Here is a 16,990-nt window from a genome sequence, read left to right as displayed (position 1 = left end):
CCATAGGAATGAATACAACATGGGTGAGTTTTTATTTATTAAGCTCTAAACTCATATTTTGACTACAGAAAGAACCATTATCTGGAAAACCCCAGGTTCCAAGCATTCTGCATAACAGGTCCCATACCTGTATATTGCATAAGGAAGCAGGCATCTGTGTAAACAGAGATAGAAAAGAGAAAGCAATGTGACACAGTATAAAGCTTTAGGATATTATTAGATATACCAATAATATCTTATCATTATTAATAATGATAATCATAACTTTAAATGCCAGTGTTACAAGTAATTAAATAAGTATGTTGTTGCTGTGATGTAATACCAATATAAACACCTCCTACTTACACTGAGACCATTGTATAAGTGTGTTCTCATATATACATATAAATCCAATATACCTCTCTTTGGTTGAGTTTTTAACTGTGTGTCACCTCCTATTAGTTCAGATTTTGCATTTTCTAATCTTTGTACAATACATAAATAAATCTCTGTAGATATTCATTAACTCTTTCTGGTATAGTTTGAGTGAGATAAATATATTAAATAGGAATTATCTCCTAAGCTAATGTTAATTGATTCATCTTTTCTTTAGAAAAATTGTAAGGTAGTCGTCACTGTATATTAAAGGCAAAGAACTTGGATTTGGTTAAGAAAAAATGTTTCATGCCAAATTACTGATTAATTACATATTGTTGACTTATTAGTGGTGTGTATATTAGAATGTGATACTTACTATGTAGGTTTGCCAAGAGCAATTAATGGAATAATTCATTGCTTTGTAGCTACAGTTTGTGTTTTTAGCAAGAGCCAGCACATCACAATGGAAATGATTTCAGATAAGCTATTGTTTCTCCTACTCATTGTAACTGTCACAGTCACAGTCGGGATTGGGTGTTTTACTATCCAGTGCTATTCTCATATCTATCACTAGGCGGGACATAGTATGTATGTATGTATGTATGTATGTATGTATGTATGTATGTATATTTTTATTTCTAAAGCGCTCCTTGAGGGCAAAGCACTGTACAGCAACACAATAAATTAGTAGTAACAAACAAGGGGTCATTGGAATAAAAAGTAACAATAAGTGCATTATTAGAAATACAATTCACATAAATATAAAAATTATAATTACAATATAGATTAAGTGCTCAGTGTCAAGGAAACAAAAGGCTAGAGGACCCTACCCTGTAGGGCTTACAGTCTAAATGGGAGGGTAACATACAGACACAATTCAGAGGGGTAGTAAGGTGCTGTGGGTTACAGTTTGTTACACTGTTATATAAGTGTCAGTTCAGGTGTTATCCAGGTGCTCCCAGAGGTAGTCTTTGAGTTTTGTTTTCAAAACATTGAGCATAGGAGCATTTTTAGCACTGCAGGTGTCAGGGAACTGTTATCTTGTTTGTTTCCCATTGTACTGTTGATGGTCTGCTGGGGGGGAATGGGAGGGTGGTATCAAGCCAACTTGCAGTGCATCAGTAATAATCGATTGAAGTTTATTAGAGCACAAGTCACATGACTGGGGGCACCTGGGAAACTGACAACATGTTTAGCCCCACGTAAAATCTAATAACTGAATTTAAAAAAAAATCTATTTGCTGTTTTAAAAAAATGCTAATACTTAACTGACACATGCTGTAAAAAACAGGTTTTCCTGTGACAGCGTCCCTTTAAGGGAAGGAGATCCAAATTACAGAAAGATACATTATCTGAAAATCCCAGGTCCCAAGCATTGCGGATAACATGAAATTGATAGATTGATAAATATAGTCTCCTTGTAAATAAAAATTGGGACATAGTGATAATTTGTGGTTAATGGATTATGGTTGATATGGTAATATTAGATACTTATTACAAGTGAGGTATGATATACTGTATTTCAGTAAAATATACTAAGTATGCATGAGCACAGCAGAGTTCTTTTTATTTAGTAGGCAGCAAATAAGACTGAATTGTGCATCACTTTAGTGCTGGTTTCAACTGATTTACCATGGTGTCAATTATTCCCTGCCATTATGGATTTAGTCCTTATAGTGTTCACCCCTTGGCTTTCTGTACTTATAAGAAAATCAGCACATTTTCAGTAGCGTTCCTCTTTGTGAGGGATGATGCAGACTTCAGTTAAACCAGGGCTATCTTTTCCTTCTTTTATTGCAGTCCTGTTGTTCTTTTCTCTGACCCCATTCTCCCCTCCTTCTCTCTCCCATTTCTAGTAACTATGGCTTTGAAGTCTGAAAGATAAACGGCGCTAAGGGGGTCATATGCAATTCAGAAAGCATGATGTGATTTACATTTCAAAGTACTGCATGGTCACACATTTCATCTCAGCAAAATTGTAATATTTACCTTTTTGAAAATCCCCTCTTATGTATGCCACTTACTTCCAGAGGGTTTCTTTTGTTCCTTTTTTGGGTTTGTTCATTTTAATGTTGCTAGAGATCATTAGGTAATGTAATCTCTCTGCATTTTTTTTTAATTCCTCAGTTAGCGTGCCTGGGGGAATAGAGCCATTTAAGACAGCGGGGGCCAGACACAGCTTGAAGACAGCACCAGCCAAGCCTTGCAAAATAAAGACAAAGATGAACTGATGGGTGAGCGAATTCTCCTGGGCAAAGGATAATAAAGCATCTTTGAATTATCTCGCCCCCTTTAAGTTTCTTGTTTATCATCATGGCATCATACTCTTGGTTGGACAGATATATTTAAATATTTTGACCTGTTAAGCTCTGGAATTGCGTTATTGGATCTGTGGCTAAATTCACAGTTCAGGAATTTCTTCGGATGCAGAAAGACATGGAATGGCTAGAATGGAAGTGACCTGATATTTGCCTGTCCATCAGTCATCTCTGGAAGGACAGGTTAAAGTTGGACTTTCAACACTGGCTGAGAAGCAGTATGCAGGAAGCTGGTTTGCAGGCCACAAATGCTTTCACAGGTAACAATCTAAGTTGTTGATGGTGAGTTTGGTCATGTTGTGCAGATGAATTATATTACATATGGGACACTGCAGCCATTTGCAGTAAAGAGTGATTGAAGTTTATCCTAACACAAATCACATGACTGGGGGCAGCTGGGAAATTGACAATATGTCTAGCCCCATGTCAGATTTCAAAATTGAATATAAAAAAATCTGTTTGCTCTTTTAAAAAATGGATTTCAGTGCAGAAGTCTGATGGAGCAGTACTATTAACTGATGTATTTTGAAAAAAACATGTTTTCACATTACAGTATCCCTTTAAACTCTTATTACATTGCGAATTTTAATTGTGTACTCTTAAGAAGTGCTTGATGGTGTCGTAATCTTTTGGAGCAAACATAACGACTTTTTCAATAAGAAGTTTTATTACATTGACTGCGCATTGGCGCAGACCATAAGATTCGCAAATGGTCTTCCACTGTCAGAAGTGGTCGCTAAACAGTTTCTGGGTTAGCAAAAGCTAAATTAAATTTTATTAAATTCCCGTTAGTCCTATATTTGAACTAGTATGTGCATGTAAGTGCGAGCACATGCAGGAGGTTGTCCATGTACTCATGAGAATGGATCTCTCAAAGTCTTTGTTCTTTGTCCAAACGGAGCACTCAGTATTTTCTACTACTCAGTAGTTTCTCAACATTTTCCCAATATAATGGTTACCTACTACAGTTTTGAATTATTTGGCTCAGTATGTCTTTAGGGTTTTTTTAAAGGGGCAAAATACCCTCTTGCTCAACATAAGTGCACAATATAGAACTTGTGCTGAACATACATTTTCCTATTGTTTTAATTATCATCTGTGCACTTGTTATTTCTTGAATATGAAAACTAAAGCTACTTCAAGTTTGGTACTTACAAGGTAGATAATTAGATTCCCAGTGCACAGATAACCCCTTTGTATAATATATGCCTGTTTACAACACTGTCACAACAAAGTGGGAGGCATCATAACTGTTCTATGTACAGGTATAGGATCCGTTATCCGGAAACCTGTTATCCAGAAAGTTCAGAATTACGTTAAGATCATCTCCCAATGACTCCATTTTATCCAAATAATACAAAATTTTTAAAATAATTTCCTTTTTCCTCTGTAATAATAAAACAGTACCTGTACTTGATCTAAAATAAGATATAATTAATCCTTATTGGAAGCAAAACCAGCCTATTGGGTTTATTTAATGTTTATATGATTTTATAGTAGACTTAAGGTATGAAGATCCAAATTATAGAAAGATCCATTATCCGGAAAGCTCCGGGTCCCAAGCATTCTGGATAACAGGTCCCATACCTGTAATTACATTGCCCCTCATGTACAGTATTTAGTATGCTTTATGATCACAGTTTACTGAGCAGCCCAAAAATATGAGGATCCCAAGTGGACTGGAAAACTAAGACAATCCCATGGTGATAAACCCATATATTGTTTGATGCACAGTATTAAATAAATAGAGCAAGTATGATTGTTTTAGTCAGACATTATTCTGAGAACACACACTTAGTACATGATAAGGATGGAGCCTATAGGTTTGATATAAGAATTCGGCTAAGATTCTGCCTTTTTCAACAGGATTCGGATACATTAGAATCTAAGTGCCTGTCAGAACTGAATCCAAAAAAATCATGTCACTTTTCTTCACACAAAAAAGGAGGCCTAAAATTATTTTAAAGTGTGCTTTACACTCAGCTCTCATTCCCCCACTTTTCCCTAATTTCCATATGGAAATTAGGGTTTCGATTCCTTTCTGTATTCATCCGAATCTTTCATAAAGGCTTTGGGATTCGGCCAAATTAAAAAAAAAATGGATTCGGTACATTACAAGTTTAGTACCGAGTTACATTCATTACATTGCCCAGGAGTGTAAGCAACAATATATACATGTCATGTTATTAATTTGAGCCAAATGGAAAGCTTTGTTCTGAAAATGTGTTATGCTTTTTCTTTTTATTAAAAAGTTTTTTTTTCAATTACTAATTAATCATTGTTTTATTTTTTGTCGTTAGTACTTAGATCCCCTTTAGTCCTTTATTTTAAACAAATATTTTTAGTTTACTATATAAAAAAAACTCTTCCCAAGGGCGCATGCGCGGTGCCATCAGAAGAAGACGCACCTGATGTGAGGTCCATATCCCAGCCCGCTTAATTTAACCAAAACTATAAAACGTTCCGGCACCGAGTCTATCTATCTTAGGAGTGACTGATATCACTATGCCACAGCAGACGACCAAGAGAAGAGGGCAGCGCTGAGCACGCATACGTTTTTTCAGCATAGGAGTCCAGACACACCTCCGCCATCTTTGCAGGCCTCACAAGACGCAGAGCTGACGCACTCCCAACCAGAACACAGGGACCGTCCTCCGAGGTTTCAGAAATCTTAAATACGATACAGACCATGTTCCAGACAGAGCTTGCAGCTGCGGTCGGGATTTTACTAAACAAATCCAAGAATTAGGCAATCGTACGAGTGCCTTGGAGGACCGCACAGAGGAGCTTGTAGTGGCTATACGTGCTGACAGTGACGCTATAGAATTCCAAAAGGAACAGATGGCGGCAATGGAGGAAAAGATTGAAGACCTCGAAAACAGATCCCGAAGGGCTAACATCCGCCTACCCGGGGTCCCAGAGACTGATATGGACCTAGAGCAATTTGCAATGAATCTCTTTACTACTTTACTCCCCGAGGCACCGCCTGAGAGACTGCAGATGGTGAGAATACATAGGGCGTTAGCCAGGCCTCGCACCAACGATACGCCTAGGGACATAGTCCTGAAATTACAGCATGAGCCGATTAGAGATCAAATATTACCTTGCAAAACAGGAGGCAGATAAAGGACATTACTTTACAGCTTCAAAAGGCACGGATTAAGTACAGATGGGGCTTCCCCTTTGCACTCCATTGCACTACAATAACCGATTGTATTCCTTTAAGACAACGGAGGCAGCCCTGCATGTATTGCAGAAAGAGGGCCTTCTAACTCCCTCACCGACGTCATCATGGGGGGAGTAGCCCGAGACCTCAAAAAGAGTGGCAAGTGGTGGCTGGCCCACGCTCACCTTCTCACCTTGGTCGAAACTCCGGTATTCCAAAACCACAAAGGCTTCGATCCCAAATGATGCCAGATAACAGGGAGCTGCCCGGATAAGTATACTTTATACCCCATGTTTCTACACATTTGTGCAGGATACGTTGAAATTGTGTAAATGGGCTTGGGAATAGTTGCTGCCCACATTTCCCAGCCCTGTGGCGACACTACAGAGACAGTCGCTGTATCGCCAGGACATTTCCCCCAAAATTGGGGCTTTTTCTCAGGAACTCTTAGGTTTCATATAATATAGATAGGTTTTGCTTAAAATGTTTTGTTTTTTACTTTAGGTTGATCCACTGTGTGTACAAATGTTTACTGTGCTTTCTGTACCCATTGCAGCTTATGCCTAACTCCACGTTCCTTCCCAGGTTCCCTGAATGTTTGCTATACTTGTATAACATTCTATTAGAGATGTTTGGCCTCCACTCCTGTTATCTCCTATCCCTAGGCCCATGCATTCTGCTTGGTATGCTCCCCTTTGGGGTAAGGTAATGTTTCGCTATAACGGCTTTTTCATAGGTACATTTCATAATGGCATTTACAATAATCTCCCATAATATATAGGGGGTAAACTCTCCTCGGAAGCGTAGACAAGCTTTCCAATGGTATGAACGTATACAGCCAGATGTGATTTGTTTGCAGGAAACTCACTTCACTAGACAGTCATTCCCAAAATATTTTCATTGCCAATATTCCCGATATTTTCTAGCATACACACCCAAAAAGAAACATAGAGGTGTTGCTAAGGCTGCTAGAACAACCCAAAATGTTCTCAATGCATCCCAATTTGTTGACAGCTGGAGAGAACTCCATCCTAAGACACGAGGATACACCTTTTATTCGGCCCCCCATAAACAATATTCTAGAATTGATGCTATCTTACTCAATACGGCAATGGTGCCCAATCTAAATGATGCTTTTATTAAAGTATGTCCATGGTCAGACCATGGAAGACGTTTTCGTACAGCACCAATCAATTTAAAATGCCTTTATTGGTACATTTTATGGCAAACAGCCTGGTCTGCGACGTTTCAGGCCTTCAGGCCTTTTATCAAGCTCGGGTCAGACCATGATCTTATGGTAGCTAAGGTTACGATACAGGGTGCCTAGATCTTCTAGGTGGCGCCTTAATGAACGCTTGCTCAGCAACCCCCAGGTCATGCAAGAGTTGAAATCTACACTAACTAACTATTTCAAGAAAAATATCACGGTGGATGTAGCGCCAGACATTGTATGGATGGCCCATAAGGCAACTATACAAGAATATCTCACACAACATGCAGCTAGGAGGAAAAAAACAGCAAAGGGAAAGGTATAGCCACCTTGAAGCTTCATTGCTTGCCTTGGAAAAGCTCAAAGTAATAGTAGATAGACAGGAGCCGTAATGACCACGGGTAGTTTTAAGATAAAAAAACATCTTTATTTCCAAGCATCTTTAAAAGCACAAACAGGTATCCTCCTGGAGCTCTTTAACTAAACCATAACGTTTCTAGTCACCTGACGTGTTTCGTGCCTCTCTTTGGCACTTCATCAGAGCTGATGAAGTGCCAAAGAGAGGTCATTAAGGCTCCTGTCTATCTACTATTACTTTGGACGTTGTCATTGTGCCTGGAGCGGAGTCCGCTGACGGAGGGCCACCACGAGGGTAGATGCGGACCAGTCACATGTAAGTAACTTGTATGCGTATATTTGTCTATCCACTCCGCTTTACTTGGAAAAGCTCAACCAAAATAAACCGTCATGCCACCTGACCAAACGTATTAAGGCAGTTAAACAGGAATTGAATACCTTACAAATGGAACAGGTAGATAAAGCCATTAGGTGGACTAGGTTTAGGTACTATAAAAACTGTAACAAACCAGACACTTAACCTATTAAGAACTAAATCTCAGATTAATCAGATACCCCGCATTAAAACTTTGTTGGGCACCATTACCTCTCATCCAGAAACAATTAGGGATACATTCTTGGACTTCTATAGGAAACTTTATGCACAAACACATAAACCAGATTCCCGAGGTATACAAAACTTCCTTTCCCAATATCCCCTACATTCTCTAAATCAAGTAAAGATACATTAAATGCTGCAATAACAGTGGAGGACATTGCCTATGCGATAAAGCACCTTAAGGTCGGGAAAGCACCGGGCCCTGTTGACCTATCAGCCAAATATTATAAAGTATTTGCAGATATAATAATTCCACACCTAAAATCCCCATTTGACAATATTCGGGATGGTAAATCCATCCCCCAAGAATTACTGTCAACGCATATCACACTGATCCGTAAACCAGATAAGGACCCCTTACAGCCAAAACATTATCGCCCCATTTCCTTATTGAACATTGATTGAAAAATTTTAACTAGCATATTAGCACGGAGGCTATCATCTCTTTTGGCAGAAGTAATACATAAGGATCAGGTTGGATTCATTCCATTCAGACAGGCAGGAGATAATGTGAGAAAGGTTCTTAACATCATACAACATGCGAAATCTACCAAAACACCCCTGGGAATATTAGCCTTGGATATAGAAAAGGCATTTGATTCCCTTGACTGCCAATATCTTAGAGCAATATTTGGCTCCATTGGGATCAGTGAACCCTTTACTACTATACTCTCAACGTATTACTCTACCCTGTCAGCCTCCCTGAAATTACCCACTTCTTCCTGTCAAACTATTGAGATACAAAGAGGTACAGACAGGGATGTCCATTGTCCCCCGGCCTTTTTGCCCTCGCAATGGAACCGCTGGCAGAGGCTATTCGGAGTAACCAGAATGTTAAGGACAACACTATAGCCAATACTGAACATAAAGTATCCCTTTTCGCAGACGACTTATTGCTTACTGTTACACAGCCTCTAACCACGTTGCCCAATCTTCTCCAAATTATTCAAGAGTTCTCTAAGGCCTCGGGACTACGACTGAACCAGGGTAAGAGTGAATTTCTGCCTTGTGGCATCTCCAAGAGTACCAGTAAGCTTATTGAGCTCAACTTTGGGTTCCAAATTAGAGAAAAATATTTATCATATCTAGGTATACATCTCACTTCTAATCTAGAAACAATGTATAAAAGTAATTACCCTCAATTGTATAAGAGACTGACACACGAACTACAGGAGTGGAGGCTGAAGCAGATTTCATGGATAGGGAGGATAAATTGTATCAAAATGATGACTTTGCCTAGGTTATTGTATTATTTCAGAACTCTGCCCATTGCCATTCTGAGAAGGGATTTGATAAATTTCCAACCAACATTTATGGCCTTCATATGGGGCAACAAGAGACCAAGGATCAATAAGCAAATTATGTTTTTCCACAAGACTAGAGGAGGACTGGGAGTCCCAAATTTACTCCATTATTACAGAGAAGCACATTGTGCCCAAATTCCCCCAATACATGGAGGACCTCATGCACCTTTGTGGGTGACCATGGAGACAAACATGGTACAACCCTTCTCACTACAGAGCTTACTCTGGAACCCAAACTCAGATATTAAAAATTTGCAGAACTGTGTCCCCATTGACTTATATTATGCTACAACCATGGAACATATTTAAATTCAAATATCGCTTGGCATCTAAACCTTCTGGACTGGTACCAATACATGGAAACACACTTTTTCCCCCAAGCTGGTCTGATTCAGCCTTTACCTGGTGGGAAGACAGAGGATTGACAACTGCTCATCATTTTACTGATGGATCTAAGCTACTACATATGGCAGAACTTATCCAGAAATATGAGGCCCTGACTACTGAAACCTACCGGGCAATGCAACTATCACACATTGCTGAACATTTCAGGAATAAAAATATGGTCTCTAGAACTTTTTTGGAAGCTATCTGCATGACCTTCCTAATGAGTAGACATGTTTTATCAGCTACTTATAGCCATCTGAACCATGCTGTTGTACCGGAGAAACTACAACACATGCTGGACTCGGAAAAAGACTTGGGGAAAACGTTCTCTCCAGAAACATGGCTCAAAAGCTACTTGAGAATGTTACTATAATGTTACTATAGTGGAAACCTTGCTTAAACTCTTCCACAGAGCATACTATGTTCCAGAGCGACTTCATCATATATATCCAACTGTCTCACCGTAATGCTTTAGGAACTGTTCAACCAGAGGGACGGCATGGCATACCTGATGGAGCTGTCCTACGGCACAAAACCTATGGCAAAAGATATCTCAGGTATTATCTAAACTCTTCTATACCCCTATTGATCCATGTCCGGAAGTCATGCTCCTTGGACATAAGCTTGAAGGCATGAATCAGTCGGCACAACATTTGACACAACATATCTGTATGGAAGCAAGGATTCATATTGCGCCACAGTGGAAATCACCTTGCCTCTCTTTTCCTAAAGTTTTGGAAAAGATAGAGTTCATACATGCTAATGAACGTTTGACATACCAAATTGATAACCAGCTGGAGAAATACAGATATGGGACACATGGATTCTTAATAGAGAGACTTTTACACTCCTCTGAGTTGGAACAGGGCAATGGGCAGAGTTCATTTTATTAGAGAGAATGTTAATCTGATATCTGGGCCTTATGGCAATAGTTTGCAGTTACGGTAAAGGTTGTGACTAACCGAATGATATAACTTGTACACACAGTAGATTGATTTTGTTTTATCACTTTCTTTATCTTTATTTTTTTTTCTTCTTTTTCTTTTCCATTCTCTATTTTCTTTCCTTTATTGTATCTTTTCCCTTGTAAAGCAATGTACTGTACTATGCATCCATGTATTGTGCATTATGATGTTATTGTAAATGATCATACGGGAAAAGTGAAAAACGGTTGAAATAAAAAGGAAGTTGACAAAAAAAAAATAACTCTTCCCTTCTCCCAGGTGCTGCAAGGAACTCTTACTTACAGAGAAGGAGGAGTTCATTATACAGGAATTATACAGTTATGTAAAACACAAAAGCCATGAATATCTTGTAAATTATATCCTTATAAGCGGTGAGTTCTGATGGCATCAGTTATAAACTCATGAATGGAGTGCCCCTGCAATACACAGCATGGCTACCTTTCTATTGAGTGATGAGGAACTGAAGCAACTCTGAAGCAACTCTCATCTGTCTATTCCCAAGCACTGGCAGCAGTGTCGAACTGGCCCACTGGGATACCTGGAAAAGTCCCGATGGGCCCAGGTGTCAGTGGGCCCTCCTGCTGCTAAACATTTGGCCTATTTCGTGGCCATTCTCTATTTCTATGAGAACAAAGAGGCTAAATAGATGGGGTAATAGAGTATAGTATGTAAAGAAAAGAGACTAGGAGAATAGAGGTTGAGTGAGGAGAGGAAGAATGATAGTACTGAGAGTGGCCCCTGGTCTAAGATTAATTGGGGGGCCCCTGGTCAAAGGTTTTTGGGTGGGCCCCTGGTGTCCCAGTCCATGGCAGACATAGTACATCATCAGATAAGAGTTTCATACATGCCTGATGAACACACCCACATCCATATCCATATCAACAGATTACATTTTCAAGCATGTCTGAAAGACCATTTTCAATGGTACATGGATATTGGTCAGAATAGTCAGGCAACCATACACAGACCATATTTTAGGTGTGTGAGCAGTTTTGAGTAGGGTTTTTTTTAACCATGGGCTAGAAATCTTTAGATCATTCTTGGCTCATATTTTCCTGTTGCAGTAGACTTGCCTTTTCACTGGGACATTCATTTGTCCAATTTATAGTCCTTAAAGGAACAGTTCAGTGTAAAAATAAAAACTGGATCATAGGCTATGAAAAATAAATAATGTTATTAATGTAGCTAGTTAGCCAAAAATGTCACCTGTAAAGGTTGGAGTGACTGGATGTCTAACATAACAGAACAGTACACAACTTTAGTTAATCAGCTTACCTCTGCTGTATTCAGGAGTCAGAACAACCAGTGAAAAGAATATAACCAGTCAACAGTCATTTTTATTTGCATATTACTTTAAAGTCACTGAGAATCTTTAGTATATGTTATATATATCTGAAATTGCTTATAAATACATAACATTTTTTCATTATGCAAAAAAAATTTAGTTTGGGCGGAATTCGTCCCACTTAATGGCAAGAATTTGTATTTCAGCAACACAAATGTCAGTATCTCCTGGTTTTAGCACAGATGGGACATTGTAGTAGTAAACTGCTGGTTAAATCACTTGGCTGAAAGAAGAATTTTGACCTGTGTGAGACACAATCATACTATACCTCCCAACATTTAGGAAATAGAAAGAGGGACAAAAAGATTTGCTGCGCTGCCCATTTTGTGGCCACACCTCCTAACTACTATGTCCATTTTACAAAATTTTTCAGGTTATGAAAGTTTGAATACATTTCTGTGTTTTTTTATGTGTTTTTCCTAATGAAGGTGAATTGCCCTTTGAGCTGCAAGTCAGTTTCCCCAAGAGACCTGCTTATCTTAAATTGTTACAAAAGTATCTAAGTATCTATGCTGGGCTTTCTGCCAAAAGCCTATTAAGTTAGAAACTTTGTATCTTTTTCTGGCTGTTCAGTGCAGGAGATCAAAGAGAAAGTCAGGACATGTAACAAACCTGGGACTGCAGGTTGAGCTGTCAAAATCGGGACTGCCCTGCAAAAAACGGGTTGGGAGGTATGAACAATGTTCTGCAGTTGAGAGACCCTGATGCACTTAGCTGTTATCCTTTCACTTTCACTAAGTGTCATGAGCATTCTGTTTCAGAGCGCTCAGCTTCCAGAAAACGGTGGTGCCCATGGTCGAATGGGGATGTCATTGTGCCATGTTTCAACACAAAATTTTAAAATAAAAAGATGCCAGGGACCTGGGTTCAGTGCTTGAATATAGGTTCTATTCCTGACTGTTCCTGGTTGCTCTATGATTCTACTATTGATTGATTTATAGATTTTGACCTCTTGCCTTGTTCCTGACTACGCTGATCAATGCCTGCCCTTGACTATTTGCCTGGATTTTGACCATGAACCTGCCTAACACCTTGTGTACCTCAAACTGGACTCTTGCCTGCTAACCTGCATAGCAGCTTCCTTCTTGGTCCTGGCTCCAACCCACAAGTGCCGCTAGGCCTTGACACAAAGGTTTTAGCTCAATGAATTCATCTTTTCTGTATATTTTTTCTTATTTGATTTGTAAAACATAAAAAAATAAACTGGAATCAGTAACACCCACATGTTAGTTTGAGACCGTGTTTCTGGCCATTTGATAAACTTCCCACCACCATTAGCAAACTACATTACTAATTTTGTAGTTTTTTTTGTAATGTAGACTGTCTCATTGCATCTGAATATTCTATGTCAAAGGCCAAGTAATGCAGGAACAGCAATCAGAAAGGAATTCCAAGGAAAGATAACAAAGTAAGATCAAGCCAAGCTAACTGATACATTCCAACATTTGTTTCCTTTGATTTCTGCTCCACACAAACAGAATCTTAATGTTTATATATCTGTTTTGTTGAGAAACAATGATTTGCATATACCGACATCGTCTATGCAAATTCATGCCACAGCCTTCAAAGGATGTTTTCATTTGTGCCCACAAGGCAATACCAATACCAGCAGAAAGATCAGAAGACTGATAAGAAAGGCAAGGATTTATCTGTAGTCAAACACTACTTATGCATTCAGCTTGTACTGTATAACATGCCATCACTGTTTAGCTTACAAATTGCGTTTTGGAAACAATCTCAAATTGCATCTGATTTACAGGATTAAACATAAAGCAGCATATTTTACTGGCTTAGCATAAGTCACTTTCCAGCTATTGGACGTTTGAAAAACTGGCTGATAGATGTTTGAATTCACAGATATCTCCCATTGATACAACAAGTATGCTTAGAAAGACCTTGTGAAAAGTATAATAACCACATTGTTCTAGATGGTTATCACAATGTTGTTCATGTAGTTCATGTAGTTACCATGTAACTTCTGTTTCTGTGGATGTATATTTGCAGTTGGATTAATCCCCCCTGGTACAAGCCAGTATACAGTATATTAAGCAAGTTAATGGATCCCAGATTCCAGGCCTTCATCTCTTTATAGTTTTACAAGCAGCAAAGTCTGGGGTGTATGGGTTGATATGACTGATACAAACACACCCCAAGAACCTAGCTAGCAAAACCACCTACATACCTGGGAACAGATGCCAACGCAAGCTCACATGGCCCAAAACCCCCCCCCCTCATGTACCCCCTGTTTGAGTGTCTAAGTTATAAAGCAGAAAGAAGGATTTGCTCTTCTGTTGTGGTAACTATTGATTTAATGATGACTCCTACTTTGATGAAGAGTTGCTTAACCCATGTGAATAACCAATATATACTCTGAATACCATTGTAAATTATCCTTTACTTCTGTAAGTTGATGTTGCATCCAATAAATAAAACTTTATTAAAAAAAAAACTAATTCTCCTAGGGATAATGACATGGGAGATTTTTTCTGATGGTGTCCGATCGACTGATCACATACTACAAATTGGATGTAGTCGAATGGGGCAAAATATAATGGGACTGATACAAAAATCTGATGTGTAAACTACATGGAAGATTTGCCATCTGACTCAACACATCTGGTGGATGGTAATGTTGCATGTTGTGTCTTCATTTGACGAGATAAAATCTGATAGTGTGCGTCCGACGTTTTCATTAAACATACTTTGAAGGGTGGCTGTAGATCCTTAAACAAAACACACCATCCAATTTTCTCTGATCTGACTTAACATTACAGCTCTGGGGATCAGATTATGCAGGATCCAACAAAATCTTTTGCTGTTGAGTTCTGTTGCATGGCAAGATAAGATAAAATATCATCCACAACATCTGATCAAAATCCCCTGTGTAGTTTAGCTCCTAAAGCAACTCTTCAGTTCTTTTACATTTCTGTCATGTATTTGGTGAGGTTTTAAATTATTAGAACTTCTGTTCTGCTTCTTAAGTTTTTTATGGCTTATTTTTTGTTTCACACCCTGTCCTATTCAGATTCAATTATGGTTTCCTTATTTCTGCCCTGTTGTTACAGTAATTAAGCCCAAACAAACAGGTAGTGGTAAAAATTTCTAGCCGGAGAATTGAAGAACAGAATATTTAATAATTGTTACAGAATACCTCTGTCTATGTTATACTTTGTGCACAACAAATTGACACTCTTTAATTGTAAAATGAACTACACCTTTAAATTGGAGTCTCTTTTTGCCAGCTGGAGAGCCTGTAGGAATATCTAGGATGTAATTGATGCACATGAGTGAATTACAACAGTAATATTTAAAATAACTCTTCATAGATTTTCTGCACCTATTAAAATTGTTGCCCACACTCAGTATGGGGGAAACAATAGTATTTTTTCAAGAAATCCTCAATCATAGGTGATCTGCAGCTGGGGTTGCTACCTGGCTGGGATTTTACCGGACTAGCTGGTAAGATACCTGCAAGGGCTAAGGCCGGTGTAATAAATTTACTGGCAACGTACTTGCCGGTAAATTTGTAATAGCTACTCCTTTCATCCCTGACCCTCTCCGATCCACCTCAGACCTGCCCCATTTTCCCCTCCTAGCTCTCATCGATTTACCAAATCCTCTCCCGATTCAATCCTTGAGGGAGTTCCCAGTGCAGGCAGCCATATTGGAGTGCACTCATTTTGCACATGTATATGTTGGGTCGAGGTATGCGTCTCACAGCGGGAACTCTCTCCTGATGTAAGGAATACTGAAGACAAAAGGGTATATTTAATAGAAGTTAATAGTGAAGTTCCGCCACTAGAGTGAAATTCCGCCACTTCCCATTCATTTCTATGGGGTTTTTAAAGGCGTATTTATCAAAGGGTGAAATTTCACTTTCACCCATTGATAAATACGCCTTTCAAAATCACATAGAAATGAATGGAGAGCTGCGGAATTTCACTCTAGTGGCGGAACTTCACTCTTTGATAAATTTACCCCATAGTGGTAACTTGTGCTTGGAAATAAAATATTGTAAATAGTATATTTATTTTATCAAAGAACATATTTTACGTTTTTCCTGGAAAAAAATGTACAGTATCTTACTGCACTGCACCTAGGCAATAACCTATAGCAACCAATCAATAATTAGCTTTTTTAGCCAGCTGCAGGAAGAGCAATGACGGCAAACATCATATTGGTTGCCATGGGCTATTGCCCCGATGCCCACTGTTTATAAATGACTTTGAGTTTTTCTGGTTGTATGTAGTGATGTATTTCCTGGTGCTTGTATGACTTTCCCAATTTACTTTGTGGGGAAAAACAGCATTGCTCTAAAGTGCTGGCCTTATGACCGAGGAGAAATGTCCAAAGCACCAATTCTGCTCCCACCGAGTATAATAGAGACTGCCTATCAACACTGGACAAGTGGATTTTGCCCTAAACATTTCTCGTACCAGGCAGTAATGTAACTATCCGTTTGTGGGCCCAGATGCCGGATGCGCCAGGACCCACACCCACAGAACTGAGTTTTCCTTACCACGTTTGCTGCAAAGTGGTCTCCTGCGGGCCCAGGTGCAGTTGCTCCCCCGGTAGTTACACCAATGCTACCAGGGGTATACTTTGTCATAAGTATAAACACTAGAGTGAGTGTTTTTATAGAGCAGTTGAGTTACTTTGTATCTAAAAGGTTTGCTTACATTTACCACACTACTGGCTGGGAAAGTCTTCAATTGAGCAGTGAGGGTAGAAGTACTATAAGGTTAGCTGAGGTTGTTCAAAAAAAACACCGGACTTTTTAAAAATAAAATCAGAATCTCTAATATGTCCAAAAAAAGTATGCATGAAGTCGTATTATAAACAAAGAATGCTGTTGCATGCCCACTAGTGGTGGGTTTACTCGCGGGCTGGGTGGGTTTGGGCCAACTTCGCTGCACAGTTTGCGGGTTCCAACTTCCATCTTCCAGTTTTATATGCGTGCCCCACTCCTTTTGTGACATCATT

At 39.1% G+C, this 16,990-nt stretch overlaps 1 protein-coding gene across 1 annotated transcript in view; it reads left to right on the top strand.

Annotated features, from left to right (window-relative positions):
• The window catches only part of ldlrad4.L (low density lipoprotein receptor class A domain containing 4 L homeolog), a 274,359-nt gene that overhangs the window by 84,153 nt on the left and 173,216 nt on the right, over positions 1-16,990 (top strand). Inside the window, exon 3 of the mRNA XM_041566354.1 lies at positions 2,485-2,935. Coding sequence (XP_041422288.1) covers positions 2,896-2,935 — 40 coding nt within the window. The 5' untranslated portion in view covers positions 2,485-2,895. The remainder of the gene's footprint in view (positions 1-2,484; positions 2,936-16,990) is intronic.

The sequence above is a fragment of the Xenopus laevis genome, chromosome 6L, assembly GCF_017654675.1.
Source record: "Xenopus laevis strain J_2021 chromosome 6L, Xenopus_laevis_v10.1, whole genome shotgun sequence".
NCBI classification, from domain to species: Eukaryota; Metazoa; Chordata; class Amphibia; order Anura; family Pipidae; genus Xenopus; species Xenopus laevis.
This window is presented reverse-complemented; position numbering and strand designations above follow the sequence as displayed.